Consider the following 19,581-nt stretch of genomic DNA (forward strand, 5'->3'; position numbering starts at 1 on the left):
TCAGATTGCAGGGCATCTGAATGCTTGTTCAAAAGGCTCAAGTGCCTCGTTTCAATCGCTTTGCATGCCAACTGGCAAACCCCGTGCTCGTGATAATCTGTATGAATAACTAGGCACTTTCTAAAGTGCCTGTTCTTAAGCATCATACACGCTTTTACCAATTAAGTGCTTTACAAACTTGGATGCTCATGCCTAACTTCTCTTCCCTCCCATGACATACCGGTGAATCTTTTCGACTTTCGTTTGTTTCAAACATCTTGAGAGAGAGAGAGAGAGAGAGAGAGAGATCCGAGAATAGTGGTTTTATTTGGCTTCGAAGTTTGAACCCTCCACCCTCATTTTGTTTAAGAAAGCTACAATTTCACTGGGTTTACTTCCTGAGCCAACCCGTCATTTTCATGAGGCAACCTCTCTGACACCCATTTTATCAAGAAAACCTTCTCCACAACATCAAGGTCGCCGACTTTCACGTTTACGTCCAACGAAAGTAGTCATCAAAAGAACTTCGGCTGTAGAACCCAAAGCGTGCGCACGTCTTGAGCAGAGGACAACAAAAGGGCGACCCCTCTATAGGATCAAGTAATTTTTTCCATCTTCTGTCACTTTATAATGATGAAGAAATTAAAAGAAGAAACAAAATTCCGAAGGAGTTTCCAATTCAATGAGCGTCAATCTTCTCTCAATCACGCAGCACCAATTCCAAACCTTTTTTTTTTTTTAAAGTCTACTACAGGTTTAAGAATGCTGCACAAATTTATCTAAAATAATACTCAAAATAAATAAAACATGTATGAACTACATAATCATTGCTAGGAAAAACAAACTACTAAGCAAGTTTGGGAAATATAAAGAATTTTCACTATCCCAATGGTCCATGCCGTAGAATCCTCTGCATCAGCAATCAGGCAGTCTCATCACAATTTCAGATGGTGGTCGTAAGGTGCAAACCATCTCTTTTGTCTTCCCAAAATATACCTGCAATATGTGGATTGTGGGACTCATTGACCCAATAAATTATTTCATGTTTCCTAGTAGTATTTAATAATTCAAACACATTAAGACCTTCAAGAACTACAGGGCACAGTAATGAAAAATATTATCATTGAATATATGTTCAGATCTGTATATCAATATCCAGAGCAAAACTCAGAAAATATTTAAAAGGACTGACGTTACCTGATCCAGTGAATTCCTCAACTTACTCTCCATTTCTTCTATCATCCTTCCCATGTTACAAATATGGCCTTCTGCAACTGAGAGATTCATATCCATCTAGAAGATAAATGGATAGAAAAAAAACAAAAAACAAATAAATAAATGTACCCCTCCCAAAGTAGATAGATTCCAAGACACTTGAAAACTACTTGTATATTTGTACACGTAAGGATAGTCGCACACACAAAAAGGTCAGATATTAACATTTTGAGTCATAGATTTCAGAGAGTAAAAGCTGCTAAACTTTAAATAAGACTAAAAACAAATTGATCATGCTAAGGCTCTTTCAGGTTTTTCAATTTTTATATGGAGGGTTCCCTATGGTCCCCCACTCCACCTTTCCCCTCTTGGTATGTGGGTGGCAAAAGAAATGTGGAAAGAGGCCTTCCTATAAGGAGAAACAGATCTACTAAACTTTAGTCTTCTCAATGGTGATTCCCGTTACTCAAAAAATGGCATTTTATATCCTCATTATTGAACAGAAAGGCTCATTATGGGAGAGCATGCCAATTGTCAAAGTGCAAAACTTTGAGGAATTATTGTGACAGTAAACTTCTTTACCAAACCCTTTATTTGGGCCCGGAATCTTCCCCAACACTAGTCCACCTTTACCATCTGAGCTAGCAGGAGTACTTATTAGATGGGAGATAATGCTGATCCCCCTCCTGGAACCACTGTTGCAACCGACTGATTTTGACTCCATGCATAGAATGGTTTTTCTCATCTTAGGATCAGATTACCGGCAAATGGAATAAAAGAAATGTGCAATCACTTATCCATAGGCATAAAGGTGCATTTCTCTTGCATTTGGCTTTAGCAGGCTTCCAAAGAAATGTTTCAGCATGTAAACTCTGAGGTAAAGGTTGAACTCCTCAATATAAAATAGAATAAAGTACCTGTCGTCTAATTGATCCAGACAAGCTAAATGTGCCTGATGACTCATTATCCGTAGTCAAAGATAGCATCACAGTACTGGTTAAACGGTAATGAGCCATTCCTTCATCCTCTGGCCCCACCTAGATAAGAATGAGACTCAGCCTGACTATTGGAACGAATGACACAAAAATATACAATGAGGAGGGAAAGGAGACGGAGGGAAAATTACAAGGACATCCTACATGGGCATCCCCACATCTACACTGCAGTCAATGGAAAATGAACTTCACCTCAATGACATGTATAGCATCCCATGCTCCCTCCTGCAAGTAACCCCTTCGACCCTGCCCAGTCTTTGAGCCATCTGCACCACAAAAATAGTAGCAAATCAGTAAAAGATACAAAGTCTGCTGACTGCCAGCCCAGGTAAAAAGATTACCTTTCTTTATTAGAAAGCATGCTACAAAACCTTCATTATCATCTTCCCACATATAAACTGATGAAATCCCACCTTCATAATACCTACCAAATTATTGGTTAACCAGACTACAAGATTTTTCAGATGCAGTAGTTAAGCAAACAAGAAAATTTGCACATAAGAAATTGTATAGAAGATACACCTGAATATAGTTTTGTTTAAAATTGAAAAAAAACAAATGGAGAGGTTACCAAGAAGAAGTTTTTTCAAACACATAAATCAAATAAAAAAGAAACTCAAGGACGAGGTGTAAGTAAAGGACCTCACTGGTCACGATAAATTGCAAAGATGTCGTTCGCTTCAACTTCAAGTTTCCTCAACTCCAGTGATGGGAGTGCCCCATCCTCCAAAAGTGGATGGTATTTATTTGTCCAGGGTGATCTACATGGAAATGAAGAAACAGAAAAAAAAAAAAAAAAAAAATCCTTAGGAGCATTTTTTGGGTCTTCTGGTAAAGCAGATTCCCAATAGATTACACATAATTAAGGGGGTAAAACCAGCTAACCAATTAACTGATATGAAAGCTATTCCCCACAACAGAATATGTAAAATACTTAAAAAGCAAGGTTTGCTGAGTATCTGACATGCCTGGTTACCAGAGCACAAGAGAGCAGTTTCATACTTCAATCAAAGGTTCAAAGGACCGGTCAATGCATATAGTTGAAATACAATAAGCACATCCACTTTAAATAGCTTCTACGCAAATAAATCTATCATATTGATTGTATGCACATAAGAACCAAAAAGGTACACATGCATAGAAAAAAAAGTTCCGGTAGTAACAAGTGCTTTAGACTAGAATTCAATAACGTGCTTCTCTCAGTGAAAACCATGCAACTCCTTTCAATGGATTTTTACATTGCCCTGCACGCCAAATATCCAAATCCACAAATTAAGGGCATACATCTTTAAAATTCCAATAGCATGCAAGCAGATACAGTCCTGTATGCAGATCCAGATTACTAATCTACTATGCTATAACCTACACCAGAACTTTTTAAAAGTACAAGCACTAGAGCATCTACCTATAAGAGTCAGCATCTCTGTTGTATTCACACAGAATAAACTCCTTACCACTCTCTATATCGCATAAAACCTGTATTACAAAAACAATTTCCAAAAGAAGCAATGGGTTAGGAAATACTCATAGATGAGGAAGTCGATACATTATCATCAAAAACTGGCTCCAATCAAGTTGTTCGTGGCAAGTTAGCATGGTACATCATATACTTTGATATAGGGACAATTGAAAAAAGGGGGGACGGAAGAGCAAAATTTCAATTATGGAAAACAATGCAATGCAAAAGCCCGAAAGAACAAGTATTATTTCTCTCAATTGAAGACTTCTCAATTATGGAGCACATATCTTCCGGATCAAAAGATACAGATGTAAACCATAGCAATAGCAACACTGAAGCTATTGGATAGAAACAAGCACTTGCACTCGTGCACAGACGCACTGATAAAAAAATTATTGTGTACTGATAAAAAAAACATTAACCTTTCCCAAAAGCCAAGCTGCAAAAGGAGCAGATTTCTAAATAATCTCGAACCAATTAAAACCCACGTACATATAACAAAATCCAAATTTGATCTCCAGCTCCTCCATTATCTCATAAACCAACCACGGATTAACAAAGAAAACGACCCCAAACCCTAACGAAAACACAACAATCCTTTGTTCATGCTCCAAAAAAAAAAAACTAACAGTTTCAGAAACGCAAGTATCGGTCAACAGCAACCGACCCAACCAATCGAAATTCAAACCAAACCAAAAAGAAAAACCTAAATTCAATAAAAAGAATCCTCCGATAGATAAATACAGACACGTGTATGCATGTACTGGAATGTGTGTAAGAGAGAGGGGGGGAGACCTGGAGGGGCTGATCGACTTGAGAGAGGAGATCGGAGGAGTGGTGGGGCAAGAGGCTGAGGAGTGCAGAGAGAGCAGTGTCGGTGTGCTTTGGAGGGATTCTTCTCATCAATCCCATGGCCGCCTCCATTTTTCTTTCTCTCTTTGTCCGTAAGATTTGCACAGCTACTGGAAGAAGAAGAAGATGAAATGAAAAAAAGAAAAGAAATAGAAAATGGAATGGACCCTCTATCTTTAGCCTTGTAGATTTCTGTCGACCCTGTGCGTGAGAGAGAAAAGGCTCCCTCCGCCTTGTTTGATCCGAGTTTCCCTCGCGGGAACCCACTGTCCCCCTATTTTGGAATTATATTACGTAACGCCACCCTGCTGAGTATATAAAAAAATCATAAATATAGAATTTACCATTTTGTAGATAAATAGTTATTATTACATGCCTAAATAGAACATATAAATCTACCACTTTTGTTAATTTTTATGAGTTCTGCTAGAGCAACCAAAAAAAGTCCCGAATTAGACTACCGAACAGTGCATTTAGTTTTTTTATTTTTCTTTTCTTTTTATTTTTATGTATTTTTTTAATTATCATAAACATTTTTTAAAAAATAAAAAATTCACAACATCATTAAAAAATAATTTATTAATCACTAAGTAAAAAAAAAAAAAAAAAAAGTCATTCGGAACACTTTTTAGGTCCTGAATTCAGGATCCAAAGCATTTCTCAATTTTTATTAGGTTTACTTTAACTTCTATAAATTTATGACTCGTTTTAAATTTGTTTGAACTTTTTTACTAACTCTTTCATTTGTCATTTATTCTCAATTTTATTTATTTATTTTTTTTTTTCAATTGGGCATACGTGCAGTGCATGTTGTCGGTTGTGCCCTTACTAGTATATACATATATGTACAATATGGTAATATTATATATAACCTCCTATGGATTTTGGTAGGCTAAGTTTGTAGATTCATTCATGCCTCTCGCTCTTTGTGCCTAAATGAGCTTCCCATTTTTTTTTGCTGAGAAAAGAAGTGCATAGATAGCACCATGTTTCAATAGTTAATACCTTCACAAGCTTCAAATGAATAATAATACACGGACAATCATTTTTACAACCATTTATACAACTATGTAATCGGCAATTTGCACCTTCTATTACGATTTAATTATCAAGATAATTTAACTATTAAGATTATATTGCGTCACTTATTTTCCATCCAAATTAATGCTTAAAATTGTTTGGGTTGTAGCATGATAATTTTCATAGTTTAGATATAAAGAGTAAAATTCATGATAATATAAGGATAAAAGTATATTTTTCCCAATAATAACCGTACACCACTTTTATGAAAGGGATTACCCACAGTTGCAAGAATTCAAAACATCCCATTGAAGAGAATCTACAGCTTGCTTTAAGCCAAAAACATTGTGTGGGGCCTAGTGCATCGTGAGGCACCTCACAGTCATCATTTGTATGGCATACAATATTCGGAATTAGTTGGAGCGTAATGTTTTGTGATGCATGCATGTTATCTCCACTCATTGCCTCTCATTGACCCCAACGAGGAGAGGGCCGTATAGAAAAGGATGATGTTTGGGACCTTGTGCTTCTACTTTTTCCAAAGCCATGATTGGCAATTAGGGGTGGATTTGAAGGCAATACAAATACACATTACATAGCCGAGCAAAATGTTTGGGAAATAGCTTTTGTCTGTGTAGTGATCTTGCATAATGGGACACACACGGTACCAAATAGCTGGTAAAATGATTGGGGATTGGGAATGTATTGGCCTGTGGCTGTTAGGATAAAAACAGCCTCAGATCTTGTGAAATCCAATAACAAAGATTCTCTTTTTTATTTTAAAGAGAGATGATATTTGCAGTAGTCCTGGAGTGTGCAATCCACGCGCATGTACTCTTCTTGAGAAAAGTGAATAAATCTGGACCCACAAAAAAATTGTATTTTTAATTGTAGTCCTCACTTTTTTTCAAATGGACTATGCGCGGAGACTGCACACTCCAAGACTGTATATAACATTACCCTTATACTTAAAAGGGCCTGAAGAGATGAAAACAAATTGCCGACCAGCATATGAGAGGAGAAACGTACCTTGTAAGGATAAATATTTTCTCCTATTGAAGAACATCAGCTGCCAACTACTAAAATTCATTGCTTGAAAATTACATCACTTGCAAAAATAACCTTACGCTGCCATAAAGCATGGTTGATCTGCATGGCAGTGCATACTCTTCAAGAGGATTTTGATAGACCATATGTTTTGGAGTTCAATTTCAGACGTCGTTCTTCATATGATGCTGCAATTTGTTCAAGAAGTGTTAGGGAGAAAACACACCATGTCAATAAGAATTTGGCAGATAATTGATTTAGAAGGAAAATAGAAATAGTATCTGCAGACTTTTAAACACTTATCATATATCAGCGGACGCCAGAAATTTCAACCATATCTCAAAGCACGGGTGATAAAAGAACTAGTAAGGACTAACTACAAAGTGAAAGATGCAAATAAAAATGGCCAATAATTATATGGAACTGATAAAGCTAGAGCTGATGTTTTGTTTTGATTCCATGTGAATTCGTGGCTCTCACATTGCACATCATCTTTCATGTAAAGCCGGAAGAGTCGAATTGAAGAAATTGAGCATATTATTTAAATAACCCAGAATCTCAATGAGAGCAAAAGTCAAACATGATAGATGAATAAATTATCTTATCAAGACTGACATTTTAATTTGGGGTGGGGGGGGAGACATTGACCATTCAACCATATTAGAAATAAACAATTCCAAGCCAAAAATTGTGAATGGTTAAGGGACAATGTAACTGACGCTCAGTTGGCCGTGACATAAGCGGAATATGGGAAGCTTTTTTCTTGGTTGTTCCCTTTAATGATCTCTGACCTGAAAGCACAAAGGGCAGTCTCAGCAATACAGATACATAAGTAAACAGTAGAAAGTAATGGTGCCTCGTGGTAATGGAGTGAATAATATTTCTTTTCACCGCTTGATATCGGCAAACAGCTAAGCAGAGCATCATTAAATATTGCGGCCTGGAGCTGGTAATTGCGACATTGATTTGCCAAATGCATACGCAGGGCTTGTCCGGCATCTACAGAGAATAGCAACTCAAACAATAAAACAAAACAAAATTCACAAATGTAGGAAAGTACATGATAAATGATAAAGGAATAAAAGAGATGTAACAGAAGTGCCCGACTGCTACAGATATGCAATATGTAGAGTTTTCTAAGAGGAATCAAGTGCATTGTACACAGTCTACATTCATACTTTGTAAATACCTGCTGAACAAATAAACTCGATACTCTCAAATTCACAGGAATGAAGAACCAATGGAAGCTCTGGAGCCATGGTATACTGAGGTTTCCTTGGTGTCTTCTCAGTATCCAATAATGTATCTATCACCTACATATTTAAGCATTTAAACTGAGTTTCTTTCTGATTGTAAAACAAAAAGATGGAACAGAGTGACAACTTCCGAGAGGAGACCAAATCTAAGCTCCTTTATCCATTGAGGCTCAGTTCAGAAGTGCTGCAAATAGTGGTCATAAGCAAGAAGCTGGGTCTTATCCTTGGAACAGAGTGACAACTTCCAAGAGGTTGCAGAAAGAGCAGAAAGAACAAAGCCAAAAAAAGACACGAGTAGAAGTTACAAATTACAAGGAAAGACATGAAGAGAGGTAACTAGAAACATGACACAAGGCAGGGCAGAGTGGCATAAAAAGACCCATGTAGTGGATCTTAATCAGTTGGGACTAGGGCCTAGTTGATTCAAGTGCATTGTTGGATAAAATTCAGCCAGATAAGTTTTACAGTAAGATAGATGCAATTCATTAAAAATTGAAGGTGTGTGCACATGCCTTGAAAGATAAGTGTCGAGTATTGGCCAACCATTAATGCTGGCCACCAATCTGGTATGTATGGTACGTACATCAGGGGATTCAAGACCTTGGCCGATCATTAATAGTACAGCAACCATGCAACGGACTTGGTGCCACAAGAAAGCACTACCTTTAATTTTAAATGCCCAAAGTTGATTGCCATCATACCTGCAGGGATTCAGAAAACTCTACTAAGAGTAAAATAAAAAGGCTGAGAATGTTGAGTTATGAAAGGCATTCATGCTCTACTGTGGTCTCTCTTTCCTTATCTTTCTTCTTTTCAATTCTCTCAGATATTGTTCACACCAACTGTTTGCACCACTTCGTACATCAACCATTTTCTTCCTTTTCATCTCTAAACCACATCCCCTCTTTTATACCTTTCGAACCCTTGAGCCCTAGATAATTCTCAACCTTCTCATGAAAAGAACCCTTGCAAACCAACATTGGAAGCCTAATTTGTTGCAACCAGGAAATTTCAAACATCCAGTTTTCTTTAAAACCACAAGCCACAACCTTGTTATGACAGCTATAAACTGCATGATACATAGGTTGCCCTACATCTCTGTACTCCTATTGCCTTGAAAAGACTACCCCTTCTTACAAGCATGGTTGTATAGCAATAGCCATCATAATAGAACCCAGTTTCATCTATCAGGGAAAGAAAATGTAAAGTAACCAATTCAAAAAACATAAAATGGCTAAGAAGATTTCTCTACCAATGATTACCTCACATCAGAAGGACAAATTTCGAACAGTGTGATATTCCGCTTATAGTTGTGCACATTTACTGCATCCATTTTACAAAAATTTCTGAAGTCGTGTTCCCCAAGAAACTTTTTTCCTGCCTCCTCCATAGCCTGTTCAAACATGGACCAAAGAGAAGGAAATTTCTCAGTTCTATGAGTAGTACCAAATTCAAGTCACAACATATTGCAAACCTAATCTGCATACCAAGAAATTCAGGTTCTCCCTCCAAAAGAAATATTTATACTCCCTGCTCAAACAACTAAACCTGCAAGGAAAAGAAAACAGATTATTTTAACAAATAAGAAGGTGAATATAGTGTGACTAGAAAAGCAGTTTTTATAGGTAGCCACCAAATGAACCCAAAAACCATTGTGAATTGCAAATAAAGCAACACTTATGCTTTTGCAACTGAGGAACTCTACATCCATAAATAATATAAACATGTGCTACAAGCTCTTGGTTTCAAACACCATAAAGTGAAAAATGGCTCATCACATCAACAATAATTGAGGCATCACTTCTCACATATGACCCACTTAAGAATCCATATTGCCTGTGGACCCAGGAGTCCATACTGTCATCAAGGAGGCAGCTAATTATAAGAACGATAGGGCAAAATCCAGATTCCTCCCTAAAAGGAAAGGAACGGGACTCAATTTATTTTTACTTATAAAAAAAAAGTAATGGGACTCAATCCCGATCTCTAGCTCACTGCACAGCAGACCGCATTCAGAATGTCTTATTAATTAAGCTGATTCACAAAGATTCTTACTGGCCAGAAGATGACATGGCCGATTCCTCTCATCAGCTAGGATGGCCTTCAAACATGCCCTTGATTTTTGCTGTACTAACTATAGTTCACTTTAAATAAGGAACACAATAAAATGAACAGACTCCTTTTGCAAACTAGGAAATTTATTGTACACCTACACAATAAAAAGCCAGGGAGACCGTTTCCATGAAGGTATACAAACCTTGCACTGAAGCCAACTGGAACTGGACACCAGCCTAAAACTCGAATATCATCAGGAAGGACTCGATTCAGCACCCCTACATAATCTATTTCTTGTTCTGTAGAAAAGATTTAAAAAATTGAAAAAAAATAATACCACAGTTAAGATGAAAGAAAGAAAGAAGTTTATAAAGTTCCAGCCATAATTTAAATTCTTTACATGCTAGATCATATGCATCTTGTAAGAGTAGCATAAGAATGAGATGTTTTAGTAGTACTGGTGAACCACAGAGTCGCAGTGATGGAATCTTTACAGAGATCATTATGAACTGATTGAATTACTAGCTTAGGCTAATAAATAGCATTACCTCTCATCAACCAAATCAATACGCTTTTTTAAAAAATATTTTTTATCTATAAAAAAAAATCACATTGAACAATACCATCAACAACTCTTATCTAAAGAACATAATTGGAGACCGAGAGTGGATGGTTTGTCTTTTTCCACTTTAAACCAACAGAGTGTAGGGTGGTTAGAAAGGCCATTTACAAAAAAGGAAGTGAGCAATGTTATCAGAGGTATGGCAAGTGATAAAGCTCCCGGTCCGGATGGGTTTACTTTGGGTTTCTTTCAAGTTTGTTGGGAGGTGGTCAAGGAAGATATTATGCAAGTTTTTCATGAATTTCATTCTAATACTAGATTTGAAAAGAGTCTGAGTGCTACATTTTTAGCCCTCATTCCTAAAAAGGTGGGGTCTAGGGATGTGAGAGACTATCGCCCCATTAATCTTGTGAATGGGATGTATAAGATTCTATCCAAAGTATTAGCTAATAGACTAAGCTCGGTAGTGAAAAAACTAATCTCGAAGCCGCAAAATACTTTTGTCAAGGGTAGACAAATTCTTGACTCGGTTCTTATAGCAAATGAAGTCTTGGATGGCCGATTGAAGTCTAGAGAACGCGGGCTACTTTGTAACTTAGACATGGAGAAAGCATATGATCATGTTAATTGAAAGTTCCTTCTTTACTTACTTGGAAGATGTGGTTTTGGAGGGAAATGGCAGAAATGGGTAGAATTTTGTATCTCTTCAACTCGTTTTTCTATCTTGGTAAATGGATCACTAGTGGGTTTCTTCAACTCCTCTCGTGGCCTGAGACAGGAAGATCCACTTTCTCCTCTTATTTTCTTATTTGTCATGGAAGCTCTCAGCAAGATGATTGAGGGCCTAGTGGATGGTGGATTACTCCATGGTTTTTCGGTGGGGAATGGCAATCTCAACATGTCTCACTTGTTATTTTCCAATGACACGCTTATCTTTTGTGGTGCACAACATGGTCAAGTCCAAGACTTGAGGACACTACTCATTTGTTTTGTTGTTGTGTCAGGTTTGAGTATTAACCTAGCAAAGTCGAAAATAGTGACAGTGGGGGCTGTCCCTGATGTGGAGATTTTAGCTACTACCTTGGGATGCAAGGTATCTTCTTCCTATGAAGTATCTTGGCCTACCGTTGGGGGCCTCTTTTAAATCTGAAAGGATTTGAAATGATGTAGTCAAAAGGGTGGAGCGCAGATTGACTGCTTCGAAGAGGCTATACTTGTCGAAAGGTGGTAGGGTGACTTTGATTAAAAGCACTCTTTCTAACCTACCCACCTATTTTTTGTCTTTGTTCCCGCTCCCCACAAAGATGGCTATCCGCATTGAGAAGCTACAAAGGGATTTCCTATGGAGTGGATTGGGAGAAAAGTTCAAATTCCACCTTGTTAATTGGTCAACAGTTTGTACCCCAATCTCTGGGGAAGGGTTGGGGATTCGCCACTTGATAAAATTCAATCAAGCTCTTTTGGATAAGTGGTTGTGGAGGTACCAAAATGAAAGGGAGGTCTTATTGAAGTCTGTTATAGATTCTCAGTTTGGGGAAGTTTGGGGAGGATGGTGCTTGAACGAGGTACGAGGCACTTATAGAGTGGGTTTGTGGAAAAACATAAGGAGCCTTTGGGGGACCTTCCGACGACATGAACATTTTGTTGTAGGAGATGGTTCGCGTGTCCGTTTTTTGTTTGATATATGGGTGGTAACCATTGTCTACGAGATACCTTCCCTGCCATCTTTGCGCTTGCTAAAGCAAAGGAGGCATCGATTGCCGACCTTTTGGTCTTTTTAAAAGGCAACCCTCAATGGAATATTGATTTCATTAGGAAAGCCCATGATTGGGAGTTGGAGTCTATTATGGAGTTCTTTGCGGCATTATATTCTGCAAGTATTCCAGGGGGCTCTGGAGACAAGATGCATTGGAACTATTCTAAGAAAGGTATCTTCTCTGTCAGTTCTTTTTATCAAAAGCTCACGAACTCCGGAATATCTATGTTCCCGTGGAAGAGCATATGGAAGACGAAAGCTCATTCAAAAGCAGCTTTCTTTGTCTGACAGCATCTTTGGACAAGATTCTCACCGTAGATAATTTGAGGAAACGACAGGTTATTGTCCTAGATTGGTGTTGTATGTGTAAGAAGCATGGGGAGTTAGTTGATCATCTGCTTTTACACTGCGAGGTGGCCAAGGTTTTATGGGATGATTTTTTCTCAAGAGTCAGATTGTCTTGGGTTATGCCTTGTAGATTGGTGGATTTCCTCGCAAGCTGGAGAGGACTATACGGAGACTCTCAGGTAGCGGCAATTTGGAGATTGGTACCAATATGCATGTGTTGGTGTATTTGGAGGGCGAGAAATGCTAGATGTTTTGATGATCAAGAGAAAACAATGGATGAACTTAAAGTTTTCTTTTTTAACTCATTGTTCCTATGGACAAGGGCGATAGTTGGTAACGGACTTAGTGTCCATGATCTCTTTCTTTCTATTGTAACCTCTAGCTAGGCGTTTTTTCATGTATACTTCCCGTGTATGTGAGTTTTGCCCATTTCTATGAATACAATATCTTTGATTACCTATATATATATATATATATATAAAAATTCAGGGTAACACCCTTCAATTAAGAGATTAACTCAGACAAGCAAGGCTGGTCATAGATCAGCTAGCATTCTCAGTTAGCTGACTTTTTTAGGCTACACTCCCTGATTCTTGGTTTTCTCGCCGCCCCCCCAACCCACCTTCTGGTGTGGGAACCAAAAACAAATATCCACCCATATCTCCAATGAATTTATCATTGAAAACAAGATGCCATTTATCATTTAAAGAAAGCAAGATTTCACCCACCAGAAGCAACATTGTGAAAGGATAACAAAAAAGGATAGTTTGGCTCACCATGTTGCTCTTTGAAAACAATTTTTTCAGAGTTTTCATTGCTTGCATCAGTTTCCTTGAGGCTTGATCGTAAAAGGAGAGCAATCACCTGGCATTGAGCAGTTGCCATCTTCTCAATCATTCACATAACAGAGTAGTGAAGAATGTTACAGAATACTAGTATAATAAAATCAACCATGAAAAACATGTTCACGGTTTATAGATTTAAGTAGGATGACAGCATCAGAAGCTCTGTCCACTAGCATAGCATTTGGATTTGGGACTCCATGGAAATGACATCATTCAGTTCTTACATTTGTTCTATTTTGAACACCAAAGTTCATAATGATTTTTCTTTCTGACAAGTACCAAAGTTCATAATGAAAAGTGGTGTCACAAAATCAACATACTGAAATTTTCAGTGTAAAATAAAGGCCTATTCGTTCAAATGTTTATTTGGTGCTCAAGCAACTTATCTGCATAGAAATGGACACCCAAGTATCCAACAGAGTAAAGGAGATTGCAGAACTTTTTGTCATAAACAGAGGATGAAAGGAGTAAATATGAGCGGCAGTACTGTCATCAGTAGGACCGACCAAGGTCAAGGAAAGCCTTTTCCAAAGCATAAAAAATAAACAAAAATACTTGAATGATTATAACAACTTGAGAAATCCTATAATATCTCAGCAAAATACACAGAAAATAATCTTTTTGCACAAACTTACTTGTCCAACTGAGGAAACTCCCTTATCTGTCCTACCACACCTCGAGTACTGTAACTCCTTCTTGTCACCAACTAGTAGCCTTGTTTTCTCAAAAGCACTGAAAATTTCTGACTGAAATAATTTGATACCAGAAAGAAGTTAAAGTGTGACACTAACTGATCTTCTTATGCAATTAGGTGTATATATTTTATAGACCTATATCTCCCTTTTTTCAAGTATTAATGGACCATTCATTTTTTTTTATAATTAATAAGAGAAATTTTAATCCAAGTAAATAAGCATAGCCCAAATACACAGGATGTATACAAACGAGAACACCTACTTACAAGCTAAAGCAGAAAACAACTAAAGCAAAACGTTACAATCATTCCCATTCCTTACAAGATTCTTCACCCAAAAGCTTAAAGTACTAAGGAAAAACCCCCTAAGTTCCCCTATAGAATGTTCACAATTATCAAAGCACCTCCCGTTCCTTTCTAACCATAAACACCAAAGTAAGCACAGGGGGATCATCTTCATCACAGCAGTGTTGTTACTTCTCCCCTCAATACCTGGCCATCATGCAAAGAAATCCACCACATACATAGGCATCACCCAGAAAATGCCAACCTTTGCAAAAATCTCATTCCACAACAATGTCGCCACTTCACAATGAAGGAAAAGATGATCAATAGATTCATCATCCTCCTTACACATAAAACACCATTCAGCCACCTGAAAACCTCTCTTCCTCAAGTTATCAATGGTTAGTATTTTCCCAAGAGACACCAGCCAGCAGAAGAAAGCAACCTTACTAGGCACCTTGGCTCTCCAAATACATTTCCACAATCTTTGACCCAATGACTGGTTAATGCCTTGTAAAAAGAACTCACTGAAAATCTGGAATTAACTGTATGCACCCACAGCAAACTGTCCTCCCTGTTCTGATCAAGCTTCATCTCTTATAATCTTCCTAATAATTCTGAAACTTCATAAACTTCCCAATCCTGCACATCTCTAGGAAATTCCACAATCCAACAAATCATATTGTTAGAAAAGTTATAGGAATCAGCCACTGCGGCCCCTTTATCTCTAGCAATCCTGAAGAGACTAGGGAAAACAACCTTAAGAGGTGAATCTCCACACCAAGTGTCATGCCAAAAATAGATCTTTGCCCCATCCCTTGAATTTATCATTCTTAACAAAGTCCCCCCATCCCAGCCGAATAGACTTCCACAAACCCACCCCAAACGTCCCTCTTACTTCATTCGTACACCAACTCCCCCACATCCTCCTATGTTTAACATCCACAATATTTCTCCAAAATGCATTACTCTCATTATGATACCTCCAAAGCCATTTTCCAATGAGAGCTTTATTGAGAAGTCTTAAATTTCGCACTCCCAACCCTCCACGGGAAACCGGAAGACAAACCTTATTCCAACTCACTAAATCAAACTTTCTTTCCTCCCCATTAACATCCCACAGGAAATTCCTACAAATCCTCTCAATTCTTTTAGCAACCTCAACTGGCTTTCAAAGATTTGAAAGCCATCCAAATGCGCGATTATGCAGGGTTAATGATCATCTTGAAACTTTCAACCCATGAAGTAATTAAATGATAAAACTAGCTCAATCACAAATGTTCCGCTGTTTATATTATCTGGATGCTCAACAATATGGCACATGGACAAGGTAACAATAATTGTATGACTAAGTATGCAAAAATATCAATCTTTTACATTCAATTGCATCACTTAAGACCAGTCAGGCTATGAAGACCTTAATTAAAAATTAAAAATTTTCTAGAGAAGATTTTGCTCATCAATAATTTCAAACTAACATTATCTATTCATTTATGTCGTTTGTGCATTACTAGTTCATAACTCTGAACATGCAAATAATAAAAGTAAAAATGAAAACTATACCTCAATAGTTGGATCCATTTGTGCCTCTGAAGCAAAACCATAGAACCTGTAAAGTAGCACATAAGTTACATTTGAATATATAGTCCACTGCCATAACAAAGACTGAGTATTTCTAACCTAACAATTATGATTATGATGAAAATTCACAATGAAGAAGACGCTGCACAAAAGAGGAATATGCTTTAGTTAAAGCCAAACCTTTTTGCCTTTACCCAGCTAGCAAGTTTAAAACCCTAAAACCTAAAGATACGGAATATTGTTTAGAAATACAACTTCTATGTTATTATTAGTGCACTTGGAGAATAAACTACACATAATAGTCAGTTCAACAATAATCCAGCAGTATTTCCATGATAACATTTTCATTTTTCTTCCCCCATTCATAAAAAAAATAACATGAGTAAGCATTGTACCTTTTCCCGAAGTACATGATTTTCAGAGCAACATATCTCTTGCAATGGTGATTTATGGTCCGTGTGTTAGAACCTGTACCCAAAGGTTACACTCAACCAAATTTCATATCGTAATCAGTATTCATCAAGGTAGAATTGTTTCTTTTAATTAAGAGAATCAAATGGCATTCTATCCATTTTGTGGTTCAAGTGTTAAACTCTCTTTTCTAATCACATCTTTCTGCTGGTTACAGAAAATCTAAGTCACAATGGATACAAGCAATATTTTTAAATCAATGGATCGATAGAGACAATACCTGAAATTTTCTCTACTACTTTCTTCTTTGTGGTCGCTTTACCACCTGTTTTTGATTCCCTTCCTTCAGCAAGAAGACCATTACAATCTACAACAACTCTGTCAAATGCTTCCTCTATCTGCATAATAATTACTTGGTAAGTTCCAGTGCACATGCTCAGCTTCAGATGCGCTAAAGGGAAATACAACATAAGAACCAAAATACTAAAAGTTTAGACTGGCAAACCTTATGACAGCAACAACTTGAAAGTCGAGACGATAGCTTTGCATTCTCTTCCTCTAATTCCTAATTTATGATTTCCAAATTGGTAAGTAAAAGCATATAAAGAAAAAATCCGCAGTAACAAGGCAATAAGGATTTAACATTTTGTTTCGTTGCTTAGATTATCGAAGACAGAAAAAAGAAATTCAATGATTCGAGTTTTTGTTTCACTCAGCTCCAGAGAGACTTTCAAGGCTTCTAGTTCAATTAATTTTCCTAAAACTGAAATGAAAATAGATTTTATGAAGTTCAGTTCCGAGGGCATTGTCACTTGCTTGTGAAAGCAAATACTACGTTTTCAAAATTCCAGCTCGTAGAAGAATGAAAGCAGTTCTGGGATGATAATCAAAACAGTTCCTTCTTATTTTCTCAACCAGTTTATCGACACGGCAACCAAACTAGTCCAAGTAGAAGGCACACAGAGAAAGAGAGAGAGTACCTTAACTCTGTTTTGGAGAGAGTCTACCAGGGATTGAAGACTGGAGATGAGATTTCTATCGGGCAGGAGAGGATCCCTCACTTCATTCGACATGGTTGAATTTGCTATTGGTTCTCTGCGAAACTCGCCCGATGCGAATGCAACTGTTACCGGCGGCCTCGAGTCGAGGGTGAAACAAAATGCCGCGTCGAAGAAAACGACGGCGTTTGGGGTTCGAAAACACTTGAAAAAACCAGACTTCCTACCATTTTTTGAATTAAATCATTTTTACAATTCCAACATTAGAAATGTTTTAGATGTTACAAAAATAAATTCTTAAATGATGCGATACGTTATGTTATAAAAGTATTTAAATTATAAAATGAATATGATATATCATATTAAGTCATGTTAGGTGTGTTATAGTTTAAAACTTTAATCTTTTTTAAACTGTAACATTTCTATTCGTAGATGCATGCACATGTATGTGGATTCAAGAGTATCTAATGCTAGGGCCTCCAACGTATATCAACAACTCTAAAGTTGTAAGGTTAAATTAACTTAATTAAGTTTGTCTTGTTCTGAATTATGACAGAAAGAGTCTATTTGCAATCAAAATATTGCAGATGTCGCGCACTAATCGACATGGATGGCCACGATGGTTTAGTGAAATGACGCATTTAGGAGCTCTGACCTTAAATGAAACGGAATCAAGCGTGTCGGCGGGAAAAAAAAAACAAAGAAATAAAAGGTGGAAAGTTTAAAGAAATGGACTAGTTAGTGCGCTTAGGTGTTAATCAAAATACAAAAAATCTACTCAATCTCCTACTATTCACACAACCTTCACACTCCACATTATTTTTAATTTTTATTATTTTTTTCTTTTATTAAATATTTATTATATGAATAATGAATAAAAAATTTGAAATAATTTAAAAAGAATAAACTCAAAAAAAATATTAAAAATTTAAAAAATTTAAAAAAGTGTGGAGTGTGGAGTGTGGTGGAGGTTGTGTAGCAAAACTCATCAAAATACACGTTTTGATAGGGAGTTAGTGTTGATCAGCTTTTCCATTCACATTCCTAGCTAGGGTTCCCCCTCTCCCTTCCCCTTCATTCCCTTTCCCCGTCGTCGTCGCTAGGGTTCCGCATTGCTAAAATGTCCCCTTATCCCAGTCGCTATGGTTTCCCCCATCCCCTTCGCTATGTCAATTCCCCCTCCCCTTTCAAGTCACCTATGGTGGTTCTCCCTCCCGTTACCTGCCGTTACGGTGGTTCCAACTTCCCCCTCCCCTTCCCCGTCGCTACCATTGCCCTACCTCGTCTCAATCCGTTGACGCCTCCATAGGTCAAGCTCAAAATCCTACTTAATCAGAGGTGAGTTAAGACTAACTCCAGTTTCAATTTGGAATGTTATGGTCAATTTTTTTGTAGCTAAATCAAATTTCCTGTTCTAATTTTAATCTTTGAGAATTTTGAATCTTTAGGTGGTCTACTTTGAATCAATGGCTCTTTTGTCTAGTCTACTTTATAATCCTACTTTTTTCTTTGTGTGATTTAGTGATGAACTATGATTTTTATAGACTACTAAATTTGGGAGAGATGGTCACGGAATTGATTTGATTAATATGGTTGATTTTACCAGATTACTCGAATTTCAACCATGGCATAAACAATAACAAGCACACACATGAATTTTAGTCAAATTTTATTGTTTATGTGTGAATAAAGCTCTGGTCCCTCTCTGTATGACCTCTACATTTGTCCTCTTTACAACTGCTTTCTTAGCCATTTCTTATATGTAAGTGGATTATTTTTGGGTGCCTATGGTGCGAATAAAAACACCTATCAATTTTGGGGTGCCTATGTAAGTGGATTCTTAGCCATTTGTTTCTCCCTATGGGTTAGTACATATTTTACTAGATTTAGTGCAGGAAATATGGAAAGATGTGATGTTCATTTTACAATGAACTAGTATTTGTATTTATTCCATTTTACTCAAATTTCATCTATTGCATAAACAATAACAAGCACATAATTAACTGGAATGCATGTTTGATTGGCTGATTAATTAAACTAGTAGTGGTAGTGGATGATTTACAAACTAGCATGCAATATTATAAGATGATAAGATAATCAACCGATCATATTCTAGCTCATAATAGAATCTTCTTGTAATTGTTAGATTCGTCAAGCTTCTCATGATTTAATTATGTAGACCAGAATTCAAGTTCCTTGTGATTTAATTATGCAGGCCGGCCA

At 37.1% G+C, this 19,581-nt stretch overlaps 2 protein-coding genes across 4 annotated transcripts; both read right to left on the reverse strand.

Moving 5' to 3' along the window:
* Positions 1–572: 572 nt before the first annotated feature.
* Positions 573–4,784, reverse strand: LOC109011375 (probable F-actin-capping protein subunit beta). Its single transcript, XM_035691038.1, has 8 exons — positions 4,444–4,784; positions 3,595–3,665; positions 2,837–2,950; positions 2,531–2,613; positions 2,382–2,455; positions 2,112–2,231; positions 1,177–1,272; positions 573–975 (listed from the first exon to the last, which is right to left on the reverse strand). The coding sequence occupies exons 1-8, from the start codon at positions 4,570–4,572 to the stop codon at positions 895–897; spliced, it is 768 nt and encodes a 255-aa protein (XP_035546931.1). The 5' UTR covers positions 4,573–4,784; the 3' UTR covers positions 573–894.
* A 1,479-nt stretch (positions 4,785–6,263) lies between these two features.
* On the reverse strand, positions 6,264–17,544 carry LOC109011374 (tRNA pseudouridine(38/39) synthase). 3 transcript variants are annotated; one of them, XR_001999323.2, is made up of 15 exons: positions 17,341–17,544; positions 16,866–16,925; positions 16,641–16,758; positions 16,345–16,417; positions 15,932–15,977; positions 14,025–14,135; positions 13,321–13,408; positions 10,081–10,177; positions 9,311–9,371; positions 9,086–9,216; positions 8,407–8,524; positions 7,746–7,880; positions 7,459–7,566; positions 7,287–7,358; positions 6,264–6,755 (listed from the first exon to the last, which is right to left on the reverse strand). XR_001999323.2 is itself a non-coding variant. In XM_018992537.2 (15 exons), exons 1-15 carry the CDS (start codon positions 17,431–17,433, stop codon positions 6,691–6,693), a joined length of 1,365 nt encoding a protein of 454 aa, XP_018848082.2. In that variant the 5' UTR covers positions 17,434–17,544; the 3' UTR covers positions 6,264–6,690. The 3 variants fall into 3 exon arrangements, 1 of the variants encoding a protein (XP_018848082.2); XM_018992537.2 differs by having other exon boundaries at positions 7,757–7,880; XR_004801736.1 differs by lacking the exon at positions 7,746–7,880.
* Positions 17,545–19,581: the final 2,037 nt, after the last annotated feature.

This window comes from Juglans regia, chromosome 6 (assembly GCF_001411555.2).
Source record: "Juglans regia cultivar Chandler chromosome 6, Walnut 2.0, whole genome shotgun sequence".
Classification (NCBI taxonomy): domain Eukaryota; kingdom Viridiplantae; phylum Streptophyta; class Magnoliopsida; order Fagales; family Juglandaceae; genus Juglans; species Juglans regia.